General features: G+C 47.7%; 1 protein-coding gene across 1 annotated transcript; it reads left to right on the forward strand.

Annotated features, from left to right (window-relative positions):
- Window positions 1–4,480: 4,480 nt before the first annotated feature.
- Window positions 4,481–19,782, forward strand: RASSF6 (Ras association domain family member 6). The gene is made up of 11 exons (XM_041427397.1): window positions 4,481–4,683; window positions 9,145–9,234; window positions 13,260–13,338; window positions 13,553–13,704; window positions 15,502–15,593; window positions 15,999–16,183; window positions 16,281–16,382; window positions 17,309–17,360; window positions 17,879–17,997; window positions 18,084–18,181; window positions 18,885–19,782. Exons 2-11 carry the CDS (start codon window positions 9,164–9,166, stop codon window positions 18,958–18,960), a joined length of 1,026 nt encoding a protein of 341 aa, XP_041283331.1. The 5' UTR covers window positions 4,481–4,683; window positions 9,145–9,163; the 3' UTR covers window positions 18,961–19,782.
- The last annotated feature ends 1,549 nt before the right edge of the window (window positions 19,783–21,331 follow it).

Below are 21,331 nucleotides of genomic sequence, written 5' to 3' on the forward strand. Positions count from 1 at the left end.
CTTAGAGAGGAGTCACAGTGGTCCCCTCAACACACCCGGCTTAGGGTGAGTCAGCCTGATCTGTTCTGCTTTGCACTGTCTCCTTGCCAGTGCCCTCTGGGCTCATGTTTTCAAGACCAAATTAATGAATATGTGCCATGGATGCTTCTAGATCATCCACTCTACTGTCTGTATAGAGCTGTAATGCACAGATATTACATTGTTCTCTCAGTGAACAATTTTTCTAATGCTTCAGGGCTGTTGCTTGCCAATATTCACTACAGGGACATTTTTTAGGTCTCAGATGTGGCCGGTTTCACAGCTTCCCGGCAGGCTGAGGTATCAGGGATTTGTGCTCAGGAGCACAGGATTATCAGGAGGGATTTGTGCTCAGCAGCACACAGTGCAGAGCCGCGGGTGTGAGGAATGCCTGCAGCACGCAGGGGCTGTGAGCAGGAGCGTGGGCTGCTCGGGCACACTGCCACTGCTGCCATTCCCCAGTGCCCACCAGCCTCTGATCCCCTGCTGCTCAGGCAGAGCTGAAACAAGAGACAGCTGTTTGTCACCCTTTTATTGCACCATTTCCTGCACATGTAGGCATCACTGGCACTTATCTCAGTGTGTTTTGCTGCAGGGACAAACTGTCCTCTTGTCTCTACAGGAGAAGCTTTGATGTGTAACACCTTTCAAATGGAAAACGCGTATTTATACCTCATCTAAATGGAAGGATCAGAAAAAATGGCAGGCTATTTTGCAAGGACGTCCCAGCTGTAGCAGGTGAGTCTGCCCTTCCAGGAATGATGGTAACAATTTCAGTTCAGGATTAAGATCTGAATCTTCCCCAGAACTCTAGGAAGTGACTGCTCAATTGAGGGGAGCTCTGGACAGACATTTTTTAAAGAAATAGAAAACAGGAGACAGTCCACATCATGACTCACCTGCCTTAAGGAAAAACTGAAGAAAAGTCATTGTAAATGGGAAAAGGGAGTCAGGGGATACAGTCACAAGGCCTTAACTGGTAATTTCAGAGGAGTGAGTGAGCACAAAAGGATCCTCTAATGCATTGGTGGGTGGTTGTTTTGTGGGGATTGAGAGGGTTTTGATAGCAGCTGTGAGAAGTATGGGAGACCAAGGGTTTTGTGTCTTGAAGACAGAATAATCCAGATGTATAGCATGACCTTCAGGAAAAAACAAAAACAAAAACAAAAACAAACTTGGTCAAATTATGTTTGATGGACTGAAAACCTTGAGTGTGTCACAGTTTTTGAGTGCGGTCCTGGCTGGGTGTGATGAGGCAGTGACTTTACTCCTGGCTGAGCACTAGTGGGAGTGACAAGCTGTATTGCTGTCCCTCTGTGGGACAGGGCAGTCCCCTCTGGTGCTGCCCTCTGTGACATTTTGTAGCTCCAGGCAGTAAAAATCCCCGTGTACCTCTGTGAAGTCCTGTCATATTAAATGCATGACTCGGTGGGTGTGGACAGGCAATGACTGCCACGAGGCATGACTAAAGGTGTTTCAGATGCTTAGGTCAGACCTGCCCATCCAGCAGTGGCTCATGAGGATGATAACAGTGACACCTGCAAGCTGCTTCCCATGCAGGCAAAGGTCAGTGTCTGCTAAGTTCCAGTTCTTGATGTGATATTCAAAACCATAGCCTTCAATACGTGTGTGCTGCTGCCAACTTCAGCTCTGCTTTTTTTCTAGTCCTTAAAAACTCGTGGCCCTCAAATCCACCAAATGGTGTGTGAGAGGGATTATGGCCTGTGGCAGTGCATGAGCCTTTGTGGGCTTTTCATTTTTGTGATATACTTCAGTATCTGTTACCCAGTTTCTGGCTGCTGTGCTTATCAGTCGTGGCTCCAGAACACGTCCTGGCACACAAGTACTGCTGTTGGCACTTGGTTGTGATGACACAAAATAATCTTGCTAAGGAGTGGGAGGCCCTCTGCAGCCTAAATTCAGGTTTTAATTTCTTGGTTTGTTCCTATGATCATGCCACCCCTCTGGTAGCATTTGTCATGAGAATGAAAGGATTGATCACTTGTTTTTTGAGTTAAATTCAGGTTTTTTCAGATGAGGCTCTCCTTTTGCCTTAGAGCAGCTGGCTCAGAAAATCCTGGAAGAATTTTCTGTGCTTGAAGCTAATGAGTTGTCTAGAAATAGGTGTTTGCAAACAGGATTAGGGATTTTCCTTCTCACTGTGAAACAAAGGAATACTTTGTGTTTATCAAAGTCCTTCCACTGAAGTGCAGCACGTGTGTGTGATGCTGCCATGGCAGCCTGCTTATTGTGATTGTCTACTACAAAAATAGAACAGGAATCTCTGTTTTTCCCCTTACAGGTTCTCTCCTATCTTCAGCAGTGTGCTTGTTAATGGTTTGAGGGCAAGTTATGAAGTAGCTCAACTCCAACTTCCAATTACTTATTAACCTAAAATTACTTAGTTATTAATCACGCAAGGAGCAGAAGTGTAACAAAGCCTGTAAAGACTCCAGGATCATCACACTCCCTGCCTGTTCTAAAGAAATTATTGTTACCCTTTCCCTCAAGAGGTGAAGCAGTATTACCAAGCTGTGACTTGTTCATAGATTTACAGGGCATGCAAACTATGCTGATTATGAAAGATGAAAAAAATAATTGTCTCTGTGCATTGATGATTGAATTTCTATGAAAGGGATCAAAGCCTTCTGTTTCTTTCTCAGGGCTCTGTGGCCCTGAGGACCTGCTTCCCCTCCCCATCCCTGCTCCCAGCCTGCACTGACCAGTCCTTCCCAACCACTCACCAGGTAATTTTGTGTGACTCAGATGAGGTCAAAACTTGCCCAGTGGTAGGAAGAGTTCAAGGGTGAGAGAGAGAACTAGAAATAAACCAGAGCCACGTTGCCCAGGCCAAGGTAAGGACCAACACACCTGGTTTTACTGGAAATGGGAACTGCAGTTTTTTATTACAATTAGAGGTTTCTTTGCTTTGTTGTATTAATTTCTTACTGAGACATCTTTGCATGAATCTAAGTACTTTAAGCAGTGGATTTTCAAAACTTGGTTACAAACTTTTAAAAAAAATTAAAAAGATAAAAAGAAAAAAGCTATCTGCAGAAATCTGAGGTTTTGTTTGCTTTTTAAGCGGAAAAGTTTGAGGTCAGGATGAAGCCTGATTTATCCTTTGGGGGGAGGTTAACATTACATTTTGCTGTTGTAAGTCGACAGTGTGGTCTTCAGTCAGAAAAACACTCGGGTAGCTCCTGGTGCCCAGAGATTCAGGGAGTGAGTGTCCAGCAGGGTGGCAGACTTGTGAAAAACAGGTGTTTGACATTATCTTGGGTTAGAGACTGAAAGGAGTCAGGCTGCTATTGCTCTCTGCTCCAGCTCTCTGATCCCAGAGCATCAGGCAGCGTGCTCAAGTACCTGAAGCTGGGAGAGGAAGAACCAAACCTCTGGTTTTAGAGCAGCTGGGAAGCTGTGTGGGTTTGTGCTGAACTGCCCCACTTGAGATGGAGCAGCCCCAAGCCCCAGCACAGAGCTCCCATGCTCTTGTGAACTGAGTTAAAGAACTTTGCGTGCTGCTTCCCTCCCGTTGTGAGTGATTCTCAGTGTTGTAAATGCCAATGAAATCCTTGTGTCAATATTTTCAAGGTGCAAAGCCAGAAACTGCAACACAAAGTTTAATCCCAAACACCAGGAATCCTGTGACAAGGAATCAAACATTTGAGTGTTTGAGTCCTTGCTGTGGTGTGTGTCTGGCAGTGTGTCTGTCTCTGGACAGAAGTACACCCCTGGAGAGGATGTGACCAGGAATCAAACATTTGAGTGTTTGAGTCTGTTCTGCCTCTCCCTAACATCAAATTATACAAAGCAGAAGGAACTTGATATGAATCAGTGCAATAATGTGTGCGAAGGCAAATTCACGTTTGGTGTTTTTCATGCTCCTCTCTGTGGCCCAATAACTTCTTGTTTTGGGGTTGATCTGGTGGATGAATTATTTGCTGGAAACAGATGGGCAAACAGCAGGAATGGTGAAGGTGTGTCTTGGTTCAATTCTTTTTTCTAGCTTAAGCATCTGTTTATGCAGTTTACTGCTGAGCAATTAAAGTAAGAGGCCATGCTTTCCCTCTTACAGGCACAGCTCTTGCCCAGTAATGTCCATAAGGGTATTACACAGTTCAGCAAAAACAACTGTGCGGGGTTAAGGGATCAAGCTGTGCTGTCACAATTTGCCATAACGTTCTAAATCTGTGTATCTACACTGGGGCGTGATCTGATGGGTGATTCCCCCAAACCCTGAGGATGGGCGTGCACCTGAGGGAAAGCATGCTTTATCCATTCATGATGGATTAGGAAACAGAAGAGCTTAAAGCCTAACAAGAGCTTTGGGCACAGGATTCCAGGGAGCCGGCAGGTTGCCTGCCTCGGTCAGGTTAGTGATTAAAGCGTTAACCGGAGCCTCCTGGAGGTGGAACCGTGACTAAGGGCGGGCTCCTGTCAGCGCTCGGAGAAAGGAAAGTGCTAGGTAAATATTCCCGACGTGCACCGAGGTGCGGGGAGTGTCCCGGGCTTCCAGCATTCCCAGTTTGTTAAACCAAACAGTAATTAACAGCAGCAGCACAGGCGGCTGTCCGCCCTGGCCACGCTGCCATGCCTCTTTGGGGGCTCCGGGAAAGGCACGGGAAACTCCTGCCGCTTCTCCTGCTCGGATCGCCCGGCCAGGTGAGTGCCAAGGGCGGCTGGGGTGTTCCTCTCGCTGTGCTGCCTGGGAAGCGAGGTCCTGGGAGGCTCCGGACACTCCCCTGGGGCACTGGGGTGCCGGGGGGATGCTCCACAGGAGGAGGAATGCTCCACAGGAGGATGAATGCTCCACAGGAGGAGGAAAGCTCCACAGAAGTCCCTAAAGGCTCCGTGGGAGCCGGCTGAGGTTGGGGCGGGCGGCGGTGCCGCTCCTCGGTGCGCCCTTGCCTCGGTGCGGGAGGGATTTGGGAGCCACGCCGGTGACCTTGTGCGGCTGGACACGGCCCGTGCCCTGCTCCTGCTGGCAGAAAGGAGCTTCTCCTGCACTGGGGTACCGGGGGGCTTGAATGGGATGCGTGCGAGCCCCGATCGAGCGATGCCCCCGGGGAGACAGCGTGCGGGCGTCTCCTCCTTGTGCCGGGCAAAGTTAAGGGGCCGTGTTGGCATAATCCAGTTTACCGCTGTTTTTGTAGATCCCGTTCCGAGCCTGCCTGAGCAGAGGGTTTATGCTGCGATTTGTACTCAAGGAGTGCTCCTAGTGCTCGGTACTGAACAGCTAATTGTTAAAATAAGGTGTAAAGAAATCTGAAAGCCCGAGGAAAAAACAAAGCCCTTTTTAGTGGGGAAACACAGTTGTTCAGAATAAGTACTTTGTTTTAATTATCACCTTTTTCTTTGGTGGTAGGGACACCTGAGGTAAACAAAAATAACAAAAAATTGGAACATGAAGTCCCATAACTAGACTATGTGACTAGTAAAATTGTTCTGCTGGTACGGAGTTTATCTAGCTGAACAAATCTTAAATACCCACCAATCAGGATTGAAAAATTTGCTAAACACCAGACACCTGTGAGTTTAGAAGATGACTCAGCTGGACATGGTGTTGTGCCTATGTACAAAATATTCTCTGTGTGTGTCTGTAGTGGATAGCTGAGTTAAAGGGCAGCTGAGCCTTGTGGTTTCTGTACAAGAAATGGAAGAGGGTGGCCCTATCCTGACTTCCTGTGGGTTTGGAAGAGCTTTGGGGAGCTCTGGGTTAAAATACCTAGGGGTCTTTGCTGAGCTTTGGGGTTTTAGTTTCTCCAGCACGGGCAGAGGCTCTGCGTAGCACTGCACTCTGCGGGCCCTGTCTTCGCGTGTGGATGCACCAAAAAGCACATCCAGGCTCTTACACAAACTGAGGTGCTGCCTTGCTGCTGCTCCTTGGCTCAATTCTGGGTGTCCCTCTCCTTCCAGTGCTCCTCTGCAGCTGCCTTTTTTTGTCCTTGTCTAAAAATCTGTGTAGCCATTTGCTCTTAACTTTTGCTTTCTCATTCCTGCACTCTGCTGTCCCTGGTCTGTCCCCTTAAGTAAATGACTTAAATATCACTGTACTGAATAGAAAGGAGCAAGTCCTCTTATCTGTCTCTGCACGGACACTTGGACTTCTTCTTTGGGGGGGAAAAAAACCAAAACCATTTCAGGTAAGATATGAATCTTACAGACAAGTACAGCTCAGTACCTTTGTGAGATTTGTCTTGTGCCCTGACATGTCGCACAAGACAATGCTCTTGCAGCTTTGAAATGTGCACTGGTCTGTTTTCCCTTTGTTTTCCTAGACTCCTCAATAGTTGCAGTCCTCTTCTAGAGGTGCTCAGTTTGCAGGACCCCCAGTTTCGTGCACTGGTCTGTTTTCCCTTTGCTTTTCCTAGACTCCTCCAATAGTTGCAATCCTCTTCTAGAGGTGCTCAGTTTGCAGGACCCCCAGTTTTCATGTCCTCCTGACTTTCCTGTTGCTTTCCTTTCTTTCCTTCACTACATATTTCAGGCTTCAGTCAGTCTTTCTCCAAGCATTAGGTTTCTACTTAGCTAGGTCTCAGGCCAGCAGTTTAGTCCAGCCAGGATTCCTCTTTCCAGGTGTAACCTATCTGAGGAAATTCTACCCTTCTAGACCAGTTTAACATAATGGTGAAGACACCTGTGTGATACCAAGTAAGTCAGGAGATGGCTTTGAATAAATGGCACAGGCAGATACGGTTGGAGTGGCTGGAAAACTAGCATGGCTGGCTTAGTTCAAATCAAAGGGAGCAGTGGAAAGGGCATTTACTTCTGTTTGCTTCCTCAAAAGGACTACAGGGAAGTGGCATGGAAAGCAGCGAGGTAGCAGGAGGTGATGGGAAATCTAAGAGCTTTGTGGATTTAGGGAGCGCCAGTGCAAACATCCTGGCATCTGTTGTGTCAGGTACTGGTGCTGGGGAAGTCACTGCGCGGTGGCAACCCACAGGTTGAGGTCTTGGCTAAAAATAAGCCAGAATGTGCCCATGGGAAGGGTCCAGGGAGAAGAGGCTCACCTCTGGAGCGAGCTGGTGGTGTGGAAGTGTTTGGTGCAAGGCTGATAAGCACAGCAGGTCACATAACTGGGGAGAGCATAGCGAGAGTTGTGCTTCCCCCCAGCCACGGGAGAGAAGGCTCAGCCCTGGATATTGCGGCCGTGAGGGAAAGAAAGACAAAGGCATTGCTGAAGCATTATCCCCATCACCACCCACTCTTCCAGCTAGCTTTATTTCCAGCATTTTAATGGCACCTGGCTGATTTAAAATCTGTCCGAGGCAAATAATTTACTGGGAGCCATCCACTGTAGGAAAACACGGTGTTCATCTCTTCTGTGTGTGTGTGTAAAGGTCACTTCTCTCCACGTGCAGAGATCAGCTTTTTCCTTCAGATGAATCATTTTAAGGCCAAATAGTGTAGAAAAGAGTGCAGCCACAAGCAGTGAGGCGCTGCTGGAGCTTGCCAGTGTTGCTGCTCTACAGTTAATAGGGGTGACTCGGCTATCCACTGCTCTTAACATGTTGTTTCCTGACAGGTGTGAGGAAGCTGAGGTCTGTCTTCAGTTATTCAGGTGCCAAAGTACATGAGCTCCTCTGCATCTTGTAAAAAAGGCTTGAAATTACGCTAACACAGGCAGCTGCTTCACTTAGAGGTCTTAAGCATATCACATAAAATCAGATTTCAAGGTGTGGCCAGTGGTTACTGAAGTCATTTCAGAGGGAAAAGCCAAGCAGTGGTATACAGCAGTGTATTCCTCACACACAAACTCATGTCTGTACAGAAGTCCCTGGGCTTGTTTGGCTTGCAGGTGTGTTTTTGTCTTCATGGATGTCACCCAAAGGACAAAGGGAGTGCTGCTCCTTTCAGTGAGCTCCTGACAGAGCCCTGCTAGAAACACCAGCTGCTTAGGTGAAGCTCATTTTGGTAGGGCACTCTGGCTTTAGGGGTTAGGAAATAACTTCCTGTATATTTTGTAGGGTGAAGATCATGGTTTTTGTATGCAAAACTTCTCATTTGTCCACATATGTTGTTTTTTAGAAGTTATTTATATACAATTATGGAAAATGGGTGCCATCTAAAAAAGCAGCTCAGTAGTGCAATACACAGAGGAGAGGTGTTTCCTCTTTGCCCAGCCATGACCTGTTCAAGGTTGAATGTTCCCTAAATCAGTTTTTGGAAGGCTGCTTGTCATGGGGACTACAGACAATCATGTGCTTTGCAGATAGCTTTGACCAGGCCCTGTCCAATGCAGTCTGAAATAAGATTCAAGTCAATCCCCTGGCATTAAGGGACAATGGGCATCGAGTGCTGTGAGCCAAATTCCTCTGTCATCTTGTCCAAATAAGAGAAATGGCAGTGGAATGATCAACTTCCAGTGCAGTCTTTGGAGATGTTACTGCTTTTCACGGGATTCTCTGAGGTTTTTTTTCCCAGCCATGTGTCATGCCATTTGTTCAGTTAACTCCCAAGTCTTCCTTTTATTCTGGTACCTGGGGGTGAAGGAAAGAGCCTAGACTCCATAATTAAGTTTATTGAGGAATGCATTGTTGAAGTCTCGTTGCTCTGGCTCGTTGCCTGCATAATATGCTTGAATCCCAGTGTGGAAATTATTGCTGCCTCCCTGAAATCACTGTCTTGTTCTATCTGTGCTATTCCACTTGCTTCCTTGGTGTGCTGCAGAACACTGCTAACCATCACCACTCCTTCCCTTGCCTAGTTTTAGGAATCTGGATTCCTAAAACAGTGTGTTTTGCTGACCCTGGGTCATGCTGTGTCCACGGTGGACACATGGATCCTGGCCAGTACCTGGGCTGCTGTCTCAGACTGCTGACAACTTCAGCATAATCCTGGAGTTGAAGAAGTCCTAAAACTGCTTGGGAAAGTCCTGGTAGATATAGTACCTGGGATTTAAGGGGCTGTTGTACCCTTGATGGGAATGGCTTGTGGCTTTTTTTATTAGGACTTGGGTATTAAGGCAAAGTATGAAATATTCAAAATATGGTGAGTGAGCCCTGAGCTTGAGTGTCCCAGCCTGTGTCACTCTTAGCCAGCTAAAGCTTTGTGCTTGATTACTATTCCATCTTTTGTAGTAACAGTAGTGGATGCATTTGTTTTTTTTCACCTTTTGCTTAGATTCATCTCTTCTGAGTAAATGAAGAAAGTGACTATGAAGGCACAGCATCTGCCTTCTGTTTTCGTCAATGAAGAGAAGTTCGTAACCAGGTAAATTATTAAAACACTGGACATTTAATGACTTTGCTGCTTTCTTTCAAGTTATTCCACATGTATTCCTTGACAGGGGATCCTGTAGAGAGCTGAGCCTGTAGCAACAGCAATCCCTACCACTTAGTTTAACCTGCCTGCAGAACAGAGTTGGCCTTGACATGGAATTAACAGAGCATTAAGCCTTTGGCTCTGTGATTTTTGTTAAGAAAAACAGCCCTTCTAGAGGATTCTGAAAGAAAATTACAAGTTAGGGAAGAAGACCTTCCTGTCTTGGAAATCTGTTGGAATTGACCATAAGTTTCAGAGCTGAGCTCAGCTTGTCTGCAGCTTGGGGTTTGGCAGCCCTGGATTGCAGGGTGTCTCTGCAGAAAGATTTTGGGCTGCTAGCTCTCTGCTGTGGTCAGAGGAAGTGTCTCTTTCACCAAAAAAAAAAGCTTGGAATTGCAGTCTAACTGTCATTTTGGAATGCTTTTTCACAATTCAGTCTCCCTGGGAGGAATTTTTCCTACTGCTGCCCCAAACTCTGAGCCACCTGGCATTTAGCTCCATGCCCTTTCTTGTGGGATTGTTCTTCCCCATTTCCATTGCTCTTGGGCTTCCCATGGGAAAGCACCCAGCTGTGGGCTCAGGCAGGGATGGGTCTGCAATGGAATTCATGGTGCTGCAGGAGAGATTTGTTCCTGGCTCCTGATACTCTGTGTGGCCTGGGCAATGCTGATTTCTCCCTTTTCAGGGAAGGGTGTCAGGGCTTTGCCCAGAGCACACAGGCAGCTGGTGCATCACTCCCTTTCTCTTCAAGAGTTGTTCCCTTTGTCCTGCTGCTAATTTGGGCTGCAGTGCTTTTGTGTCAGAGGTGATTCATGTGTGTGAACTGGGCGTGCAAAAGGGTTTGGAGGTGTACCAGGTGACCCAGTGTCTCTGGGGCTTTATTCCTCCATGTACTTGCCTGTTCATGTGGTGAAAGGTGCATCCCAGCTGAGACCTTTCTGCATGACAGCCATGGTTTAAACTTTCTTCACCTTGCATCGCGGGAAATAAGCGTTTCAAGAACCACTGACATTCCCTATGCACTCAGGCTTGCTTCCAAGGCAATTTCCAGACTGTCATCCCTCATCTCTACCTTGAATCTGCTGTTACACTGCTTCTCTTCCAGTTCTATCCTGCAATCTTGCTGATGGGGCAAGCTTGCTGTTTGGGAATTGCACAACGGCTGGATCAAAAGGCTGACCAAAGGCTGTGGGATGATTTGGCTGGCTGAACTGCTGCGTCTCCAGCAAAACTGCCGTAAATACTCAGGGATTGTGTGCAGGGCTTGGGCAGGAGACAGCACAGGTGAGCTGTCCTGGGTTAGTGTTTGCAGAGAGCAGCCTGGGCTCTGATGTGGTTCACCACCGGGGCACCTGATCTTGCAGCTCCTTTGTATCCTGCTTTTGCTGCTGCAGAAAGTGGGGAATCTGCACGTTACGTTTTTGGGCTGAGTTGCTCTGCCAGTTACTTGGCTTTGATTTCTGTTAATGGCTGTGTTTGGCTGTTGTCACAGCAGCTGCTGATTTTCCAGACACCAGACTCAGCAGAGATGGCATCTGTCTCTAGGTTAGGGCAGCAGGAAGATGTGTTACAGTAAGAATACTCCTGGAACTAGGCTGGTGCACATATTCCCTTCTGGGACAAAAAGAAGGAAAATGTGGGTTTTTTTTCTCTCATGTTTCTACTACACAAGGACAAACAAGTCAGAGTGAGCTGCTGTTAATCTCTCCCTCAGGGCTTTTCTAATTGCTTGTGTGGTTTGTCACTGTTCGTTGCACTAATGCAAGGCTGGAACCTGAAAGACTTACTTATGCAAACTTCTGAGGAAGGTAATGGCAAGTTTTTCCAGACAAGGCAAGAAACTGTGTGGAAATCTCGAGGGCTTGCTCTGAGAAACAGAATCTGCTTCAGAGATGACCCTTAGACCACTTACTGCTGTTAGTCTGTGATTTTATTTGCCTTTGCAGTCAGCATGGACTAAGAGTAATAGGTGAGTGTGCCCCAAGTCCTTAAGTATCTCTAATCCATCTTCAGGGAGCTCACCTTCCCAATGTCCTACTTGGAACAAACTTGTGAGATAGCAGCTGTCAATGAAATGATTGCCAAATGCTGTCAAGTGCAGAGACTTGAGTGTGAAGCACCTTTTGAGCAGGATCAGCAGGTCTGTCACAGCATCTGCTGGACAGAGCTGCCTATCTCCTTCTTGCCTGGTAATCACGAGTTGCATCTGGAGCTTGCCCGTGTACGGGGCCAAGGCGTGCTTCATCTTGCTCACCTCTAGTCAGTGTGATCAGAGCTGGGCTTGCAGCTGATTCATCTCCAAACCTATTTGCATTCCCTTTTGGTGGGATGACCTGAATGCAGTCCCTCTCAGAGACACAAAGAACTTCCAATGAGTTATTTCAGCCCAGTGCAAAGAAGGGCTTTTGCCACCAGTATTCTGAGGATTTAAGACCAAAGTAAGTTGAAGTAAATATTGCAAGTCCTTGTTTAGAATCCAGTTGATAAAGCTAGTTAAAAATATTTTTTGTGTGTGGGATTGCAGTAGTGTAAAGTAAATAATTTACATCCACAGAATTAGCAGGGAATGCAATGAACCTTGAGTTTGGTGCTGCAGCCCCTGTCCTCATGTTACCTGCTAGGTAAAAGCCCAGCTGATCTTCTCCCTTCTCACGGTGGGAGAAGGCTCTCTGAAGCAACAGGACACTGTCCTGTTCATTAAGTGGAGAGGGAGGGATTGGTATGCCAAGGATAGCTTTCCATATTCATATTCTGCACGGTCCTCTGCCCCAAGCACAGCCTGGACATGTTACCTGCCCTCCTGGTTCCTCTCTGGTGTGTGGACACCTGGGCCCAGGGAAAAGCCACCTTCCTGGGGCCTGTCCCCGTGCTGGGCTGTCAGTTCCTCTTTATTTAAAATTGCTGGAGGAGCTGTGATAGTGTTTCTGATGGTACACGAGTTGTGAACAGCTCCAGCAGCTCTCTGAGGAACGTGTGCTGCAGGGTTTGCAGGTGCTGTGTGCTCTGTCTGTGGGCCTTGCTGTTCCACCAGCTCCCACAAACGTGTTAATAACAGGCACTCTTTGGAAACAAGCTCGGTGTCCTCACACATCGCTGCGAGGCAGGACATGAAACCTTTGTAATCGTTAGTGCACGAGGAAGAATTTGTACACTTCCATGCAGTCGTTCCCCATGGTTAACCACCTCTGCTGGTGGGAATTGCTTGCTTGGATTACAGTCTGAGTCGTCTTTAAATGGTGGGGGGAAGAGTGTTTCATTCTCGATGGCCTTGAAATGCATTTCAATTAATTCTGTCGTTGTTCAGCCCTCCACAGCCCGAGCTGCAGCTGGCTTTGCCTCCATGGCTCCTTGCTTGTTGGCAGCGGTTCTCTTCATCTCCTTCCTTTCTCCTCTCAGCAAAGACGTGGTGCAAAGCTGTTTTGTTTCTAGGAATGTCAGCCATCCTGTAGGTGTTTGGAGACTGGAAAAGTATCTGAAGCAGCATGAGTGGAAGCCAGCGTGCAGGGAGAACCAAGTGTAGCCCAGTTAGAGTAGCCTGCAGCATTGGTGCATGGGGAGCTTGTTCTGTTTGCTTCCTCCTCATGGCTGCTGCAGAGGTGCAAAGTACGAGCTGTGCTGGGGCAGCGTTATTAAGGTCATGTGAGACTGACTAATTAATTTCCTCCGGGTCTTTAAAGAAGCAAGTTACGAGCAACCCAGTAACTTGACAAAATGTTTCTCTCAGAAAATGATGTGTGGATCATTAATAAACCTACACAAGGATGCAGTGGGTAGCACAATTACGGGGTGTTACCCTGCCACATGCCACCTGCATTTTACAGAGATGTTAATTTTTTATTTTTTTTTTTCCCATTGTGATCTTTATTCTAGAGAGCAGCTCAGTTCTTGGGGTGTTACCCTGCCACATGTCACCTGCATTTTACAGAGATGTTAAATGTTTTGGTTTTTTTTTCCCATTGTGATCTTTATTCTAGAGAGCAGCTCAGTTCTCTTCTGAGGAATTATAACTCTTACTATTCAGATCAAGAGAATCTGCAACTGACATATAATCAGGTGAGGATTTAGGGGTGAGAAACTCCACTAATGTGGACATCACAAATTATTGCTCTCTTCTCCTCACAGCTCCACTTGCTGTGGTGTTGCTATTGCACAACATGTTCCATCTAATGAAATAAATGAATAGTGTAAAAATGTAATCGATTATTATTAGTTGATTGTTTTTACTCCATTATTATGCAGCACTGACTATTTCCCTGTGTTTCTCCAGCGAGAAGGAAGCGCCCCATTCATTGAAGGAATCCTCTCCATATTCTGGGGCGTGCGACATCCGATCCGATTAAAGATTCAGGATGAGAAGCAGATCCCCTCTTTTGTAACCCTGAAGTCAACGGAGAACGTGGGGCTTTTCCCCAGCAAAAGGTAATGTGTGCACTTCCCTAGGGAGGCTGGCATCGCAGGATGGCTCGTGTTGTGCCTTCAGTGGCCGTGGCTGGCTGCACTGCATATCCCAGATTTCCCAAAGGCCGTGGTGGTTGCTGGGCAGCAGAGCCTTTCAGCAGCTTCTGCTGGGCTGGTGGAGGGTGTGTGTTTGTAGCACCTGTGTTTGGCCTCAGCCTGAGGAGCTGGAGGAGGCTGCTCTTTTTCATGGGAACTGACAATTCCTATGCAAGGACTGGGAAATTGATGTGTGTAGAAATATAGGAAAGGACCCAAACAACCCCCCCGTGTTTCCATGTGCACTGGTAGCCCCTGAGAGGCCTTGTGTTGGTGCACACACTAGAGCATGAAGCCAGAATCTGGTAGGTAAGTGCTGAATGTAAGTCTGTCCCAGCTTACATTCCCAGCTGTGGGAGGTCTGGAGCCATTGCTGCTCAGGTGAAGTTCAAGTCAAGGAATGGACAGTGGCTTTGTCTGTGCAAAATTTGGTGTAAAAACCCCTTAAAATGCCCACAGACCAGCTGTTCCAGCTGCTGCCCATGGCATTTTGTACCCCAGTGTGTTGTGCTCAGTGATACAGGTACTCGGTGTACTTTTCCTTTGTTTTGAACACTGTTTTCCTTTGTTTTGAACACTGTTTCCCCAACCTTGGTTGGTGAATTTGATGAGCTGAATCTTGTAATACAGAGGCAGAGCCAGTGTTCACCCTGAATGACTCCCTGATGAATTGAGTATTGCAGAGTTTATTTTTCTAATGACTTACTGTCTTAGGTTGCATGTGGGACATGTTGGAACTGAACTGGGGATTTAATTCTGCCACCTTTGCAGCTGTGGAGTTCCAGTAAAGTCTTCTTCCCCATTTCTGGCTGCTGAAAATCAGGGATGAATTTTGACAGGAGTAACTAGGAAAGAACCTGCATTTTGGGAATTTCTGGCTCATGGTTTACCTTGACCAGGTCTGCTGGTGTGGCCTGCAGGGCAGTTCTTAAAAAACTTCTGGCTGGTGGAAATCTGTATGCTAAAGTAAACATTCCCTCATGATCCCAGAAACGTGGGGCTGCCCTGACATGCTTGAAGGTATGCAGAGCAGCTTGGCTGTCTGATCTTAAATGAACTTGGTAAATGTGTGGAATACAACCAAGATCTCGTTTGGCGTGTAAATTGGGGGTAGCTGAATATTGTTGGGCATACATAATATACATATACATTTGAAATTCATTGTTAATATTGCACTACAAATTGGTTTATTCTCAGTCAGAGCAGTAACTGGATGAAGACCTTAGGCTGAAGAGTTCAGGCAATGATTTATGGAAATGTTGACATGAATGCAGGTTTTCTGAAAGGCTGGATGGAGCTTGCTGCTCTCATACACATCTGGTTTGGACAGCACAGGGGGCTGTGTGTAACTCAACCTGTGTAACAGACCTGTGCTCTGTAACTATTAAACAACAATTTGGGTGTTTTGCGTGCCTGCCTGGTAGTCTGAGTGTGATTAATCCAGGATGTTGCTGTAAAACAGATCAGGAATTGCTGCAAGCTGTTTAAGTTACGTCCTGGTTGATGTTCAACAGGTTTTAAATTGGATGTGTAGCATGTGGGATCCCTGCTCATACCGTATTTTAATATGATTTTGTTATGACTTAAACGAAAATTACCATGCTGGAGTCTGTAAGCTGAGCAGGGATAGGAATGTGTGACATGAAGCCTGGCCACAGGATAAACTGAAATCACTGAGTTAATGAGGAGCAGTGAATGATAACTCCGTGTTTGTTCTTCCAGGGGAATGACTCGCTGGGGAGAGTTTGATGACCTCCATCACATCAGCGGGGACACCCTGAAATCTCCTGAGGAACAGCCAGACCTCGAGCAAAGTTAGTGTCGGTGCTCTCGGGTTAACCAAGAATTCTGTGTTCTGTGACAGTGCAAAAGCCTCTCACACCTCCAGCCTCCTCTGCCAGCAGAGGGAAATCTTTGCTCTGTGCAGCGTGTACTGCGAGCTGGGGAAACTCCAGCCTGGCGCTGCTTAGGGTTGTGCAGGTGACTTGGTGAGCAGCCAGTGGGATTGAGCTGTGCTTTCATCCAAGGAATCATTCCCAAGGGAGCAAAGCAGCAAACTGCAACCGCTGCAATCAGCCTGTTCTTCATTGTATCTCTGTGCCGTGTTCCTTTCCTGCTCCACCCCCTCACAAAAATAATAAATAGAGCCTCCTTCCCCTGGGGGGGCTGGCAGGGAGCGGCCAGCAGCTGCACACGATGTGTGGTTCTCTTCTGGCCAGGTTATCCCTGCTGTGGAAGTCACACGCTGAAGGCCAGGAGGGAGCAGGAGCTGGACTGTGCCACCCTGCCCCGCACCAGCAGCGACGCCGCGGCCGTGCGCAGGCGGACCAAGCTCCCCACCATAACCAGGACAGAAGTGGAAACTCACAGGTTCTCCATCAATGGCCACTTCTACAACCACGAGGTAGGACGTTTTGGGCTTGGCTTTGTCGCCTGGGGGACAGGGAGCCCTGTCCAGTGCGCTGTGCCTCACGCTGCGGCGCGGCTCTTCTCGTTCCCAGACATCGGTGTTCACTCCGGCTTTTGGGTCGGAAACCAAAATAAGAATCAACAGCCAGATGAGGACCAGACAAGTGATAGAACAGTTGCTCCGGAAGTTTAAGGTGAGTCTGCTGGCAGGAGGAGGCGTGGCTGTGTTCTGGGAACGTTCATTCCAATGTGAGGATAGTGCATGGAGCAGAGTGGAAGAAAAACCACCCAGATGGGCAATTTTAAATGTCTGGGATGACATTTCTCTGAGAGCCAGGCGTATGGAAAGATGGGAGGGTTCAAGGTAAAAGCACTGCTCAAGGGCAGTGCCATGCTCTCTGAAACTATTTATTTTTTTTTATTTCCTTGGAACCATCTCCCACTGGCAACGTCGTATGTGGTCAGAAGTCGCTTTGCCCTTACTGCTGCATATTTCTGAAATATCTTGATTTTGCAGGGCTGCTTAGTGTTTAATTTATACTTGAATGGTCTCAAACTTCCCATTTATCTTTTCTAGAGACTTCGCTGTTGCAGAATTACTTTGTGTGGTTAGTAAGACTTGTGAGTGTCTTGGAAGGAAAACTTAACTTCTAGGAGTAATAAGGAAGGGAATTACAGAGCAGGGAGTAGAGTTGTAGGGATAAAAGTGCTCAAAAGCTCTGCTGTTTTCTGAATGTGGCTGTCAGGCACGAGGGTAGGTCACAGAGGTTTGCCTTGATGGCAGCACAGACAGCAGATCTGCATGTGATCTGAGAGAAGTGAGCCATAAGAAGCAGTGAAGGATGCTGCAAGGAAAGCAGGCAGCAAAGATCTGGGCTTCCAGTGTGTTACTGATTTGGGCAGCATGGGAACACAAGGGTTGGGGCTGGCACAGGGACAGTGAACATGGCAGCACAGCTTTCTGCCTTCCCCAGATCCAGTGTCTGTAACTCGTATGGACAGGATCCCTGTCTCAGGCTTTGATCCAAATCTCTGAGTTGAGACAGGGAAAATGTGCTGAGAGGGAAGTGCTGGGAAGGTCTGTGAGTCTGAATGGATTTTGGTTTTTTTTTTTTCACAGATAGAAAACAGCCCCCACGAATTTGCACTTTACGTTATCCATGCGTCTGGAGGTAAGCCAGCCACTGCTGCCTGATCACTTCAGCTCTAATCACTCCCTGTGTGTGTGGAATGTGTCCCTTGGGGTAACAGGACTTGTCCCAGGCCTCTGTGTGTGTGCTGTGGCATTTTGCCTTCTCGGGGACCCTTCAGAGATCCTGAAGGATCCTGTGCTCCGGAGAGGAAAAGCTGAATGATTGTATTGTGGGCCCTTTCAGCTGACAGCTTTGCATATGCTGAGTTCAAAGTACTCACTGATCAGTGGGAAAAGGTTACTTCCACAGCAGCTTACTCCTCCTTTTCCAGGAAAAGGGAGATTTGATCTCTAGTAAAGGGAACACCTGAGAGAACGGGAGGGAGCTGGGGGAGAAGGGATTTTAAATGGCACAATATTAGGGATCTGTTAGGGATCTGGTGGTTGCACTCGAGTCAGTATGGGATCTGTGTCAGGAGAAAAGGCTCTTGCCTGCAGGAGGTAGATGGAGCCCCTGTGGGATGTTCTGTGTTTTATGACCCTGCTGATAAATTCCAGAAAAGAAGCAGCTGAGGAGTAGAGATGTTCCCTTGCTGCACAGGCTGCTGCAGGGGCCCTCTGAGAAGGTTGCCAAGTTCTTTCTCATGGATGGGGACGTGGAAGAGGTCAGCAGTGATGTAAGTGTATCCTCACTTCTCACAGTTCATGGAGTTTTCCTCAGTGACCACAGCTAGCAGTGCCTTTCTTGTCTTCTCCTTGTTAGGTTGCTCAGTACATTTCATTTCATCTTCCCTTTTTGGAATCCATTCTGCACAGAATAAACGAAGAGGAGGAGCAGGAGATTCAGCAGACAACTGCAAGGTACACAAAATGACACAAAATGAGGTGTCACAGAGGCCAGGGCAATCTGTACAATTGGCTCATGAGGAGGACTTGCAGATGTAGCAGAGTGCAGGCAGAACACTGTGATGGGGAGGCTGAAGGGATGGGGAGGGTTTGTAATCCTTTCCCTATCCTGCTGCTCTTAAAGATTCCATCATTAATACAGACTACACACAGAGTGGGGTCTTAAAAAAAAAAATTTGGACCCCCAGGGTAACTTCTCTTTATTTTGTTTGCTGTTTGCTTTCCGGGCCTTTGACTGGCTCAGCTTGTTCTTGCTGCTGTTGCCTTGGGAAGGGTAAATGCAGTACCACACGTGGTGCCATTTTGGTTCTGTGGCATTTAGGCCACATCAGTGCCAGATGTCCCCTCAAAACTTGAGGTGAGTGACGGAATCCCCCTGGCAGCAGCTCAAAATTCCCCACAGGTACAAGCCAGAGGAGCTCCCCTATTTGTGAGCCTCTCCTAGGTCCAGGAGCACTGAGAGGCTACAGCAGCACAGATCATCGTGTTAAATCCAAGTGTCCAGGAAACGTTTAGAAAACAATAGAAAATAAAATTTCCCTATGCTGGGAAAGTTGGACACGGACACGAAAGCCGGGGATGGACACACACGTGTCCAGCTCGCTGGAATTAGGGCTGGAAGTTTGCAGAGGTTATTTGGATGCCTTCTCCCTGTCAGGTACATCAGAGAGAAGAGGCTGATACAGCAGCACCTTCGCAGTCGAAGTGTGAGGAAAACAGAGACCACGGTGTGATGGGAACGCCGGGAATGCCGGAGGGCTGTCCTTGCTGCCTGCTGGGGCTGGGACTGAGCAGGGCTGCAGCCTCCCAGAGTGCCCAGTGGGCCAAGGCTCTCCTCACCATTAACTCCTGCAGCGCTGGGGTGCAGGCTGGAAGCAGCCGCGGAGATGCACGACATCAGATGCTGGGTCTGACTTGGAACATGGGCAGAAACTCCCCTGAAGAGCCCAAGGCTTTGAATCCTGCTGATGGGTCACCTGGCACCAAGAGGCTGGCATAGAAAAATAACCAGTGTGCTGGTAGAAAATATGCAGACTAGGAATATGGTTATCCCTGTGTTAAAGAAATATTGCATTATATTAGCAGGAAGCTTTTCAGTAGAGCCAAGTGGCAGAAGATATTTATGTATTTAAGACTGCAGGTAGAATTTCCATTTAAGTTATGAAATATCTATGCAAGATGCCTGAGATCCACTGGCTTCAGGCTGGTGGGTGCTGAAACTGCTTAAGCTTTGAGCTGCTGTTAGGAAAACATAACTGGAAACTCTCCCCCTTAGGAGCTCTTAGCAATGACAGGGAATCTACTGCTGAAATACCTCGTGAACTGCAAAGCAAGAACTGACTGAACACTGTTGGGTCCTGAAAGGCATCTCAGTAGCTGGAATAAGTGGTGGTGTTCCTTCCTGAGTGTTCTGTTTGAGGGGTGCTCAGTGAGAGGCTGTGTCACAGCCACGGAGGGCTGGGCCCACGGCCTCCCCAGGGATGCAGTTTGGCTCCAGCCCAGCCCCACGCAGGGCACAGCAGGCAGCTCCTTCCTGCCTGAGCGGTGTTCAGTGTCAGAGCCCCAGCTGCAGAGATGGAAATAAAATAGATAAAATAAAATAAAATGCACAGCTCCGTGTCCTCCTCACTAGCTGGTGCTTTTTACCTGGTGTCTGCGCCTCACCTCAGCTGCCTTTGTCTCATGCAGGTAAGAGACACTTGTGAGGGAGGAAAGGGATGTGCAGAACATCCTAGAAATTGTGTGGAGTACATCAAATTGTAAAAGTTCACACTGCTGGGATGTGAATTCAGAAAGGGAAGGTCAAGGTGCTGACAGTGCAGCTGCTCAGGCTGCAGCAAGTGCGTTATTTCAAAGGACAGTTTGTAATCCTGCCCAGGAAAATGGTTGGGACAGGGGAGCACAGAGGGCAGAAGTAAAAACCATTCACAGCTAAGAGGTAGGAATTACAGAGGCCGTTTTTGTCACCATGTGATGTTCAAGACTTGAATCCTGTCAGTTCTCTTGTCCTGCAGAACTTCTGGCAGACAGCTCAGGGACAGGACACCGGGCTGGTGCTGTTGGCCAGGGTTTCAGGGTGAGGGAAATGAAGCTGTCACTCCTGTGGGGTTGGTTCTTTCTGTGCTGTCTGAATGAACTCTTCCTGACAAATACAGGCACGAGCAGGGCAAGAATTTCTTCCAAGCTGTTCTGGTTTGGACACAAGGCCATTAGCCACACAAACGGTGATTACATTCTATATGTCACCTGAATTTGCACATCTGATCTCATTTGCACTTACGCTTCATAAGCCTAGGGTTTAAAATGCCTTTCTTTGGTTTGTTCTGTGACTATTTGGGATAACACAGTAACATTTCACACCAGAAGATGGTGGCTGCAGCCAAACCCTGAATTTCCATCACCTAGCTTATTGTTTCAGCGGATTTCCTTACGGGGATTCAGCCTCCCTCTGAACTGAACGTGGCTTTTTCTCACTTAGTTTGCATTAAATGCTCCCTGTGCCGTTTGTGTCGCTTGTCCAGCGAGGGCCTTCCCATGAAGTTCTGAATATGATAATACTGAAATGCAGTTCTGGTGGGAAGCATCAGTATAATCCTTTGGGGAATGTGCTGTTCAGACACATCCAGGGGTAAAGAAAAAATTAATAACAGAATTATTTCTATTGTAACATTACAAGGCAAGACTTGGGGAAAAAACATAATAAAAGCTTACGGGTCAGGGATGGTCTGTTGAGGAATACAGTAAAGAGAGAAGTAGGGAAGATGGGATTTACTGGAAGGTCAAGAGGACCAGGCGGTTTTGGGGTATGAAGTTCAGCAGGCTGAGACAGCACAAGGAAGGCAAGAGGGAAACAGAGGCAGGGAAACGCTGTGGCCTAAAACTCCATCACACGCGCTAATTAATGGGCACGAGAGCAGGAGGCTGCGTTCGGCCGGGCTCGGCTCTGCTCGGAGCAACTCGGAGCCGCTCGCAGCCTTCGGCCGGGTTCGGCTCGGTTCGGCTGAACTCGGAGCCGCTCGCAGCCTTCGGCCGGGTTCGGCTCTGCTCGGAGCAACTCGGAGCCGCTCGCAGCCTTCGGCCGGGTTCGGCTCTGTTCGGACCAAC

This window comes from Onychostruthus taczanowskii, unplaced genomic scaffold, assembly GCF_017590055.1.
Source record: "Onychostruthus taczanowskii isolate IOZ18803 unplaced genomic scaffold, ASM1759005v1 scaffold114, whole genome shotgun sequence".
NCBI classification, from domain to species: domain Eukaryota; kingdom Metazoa; phylum Chordata; class Aves; order Passeriformes; family Passeridae; genus Onychostruthus; species Onychostruthus taczanowskii.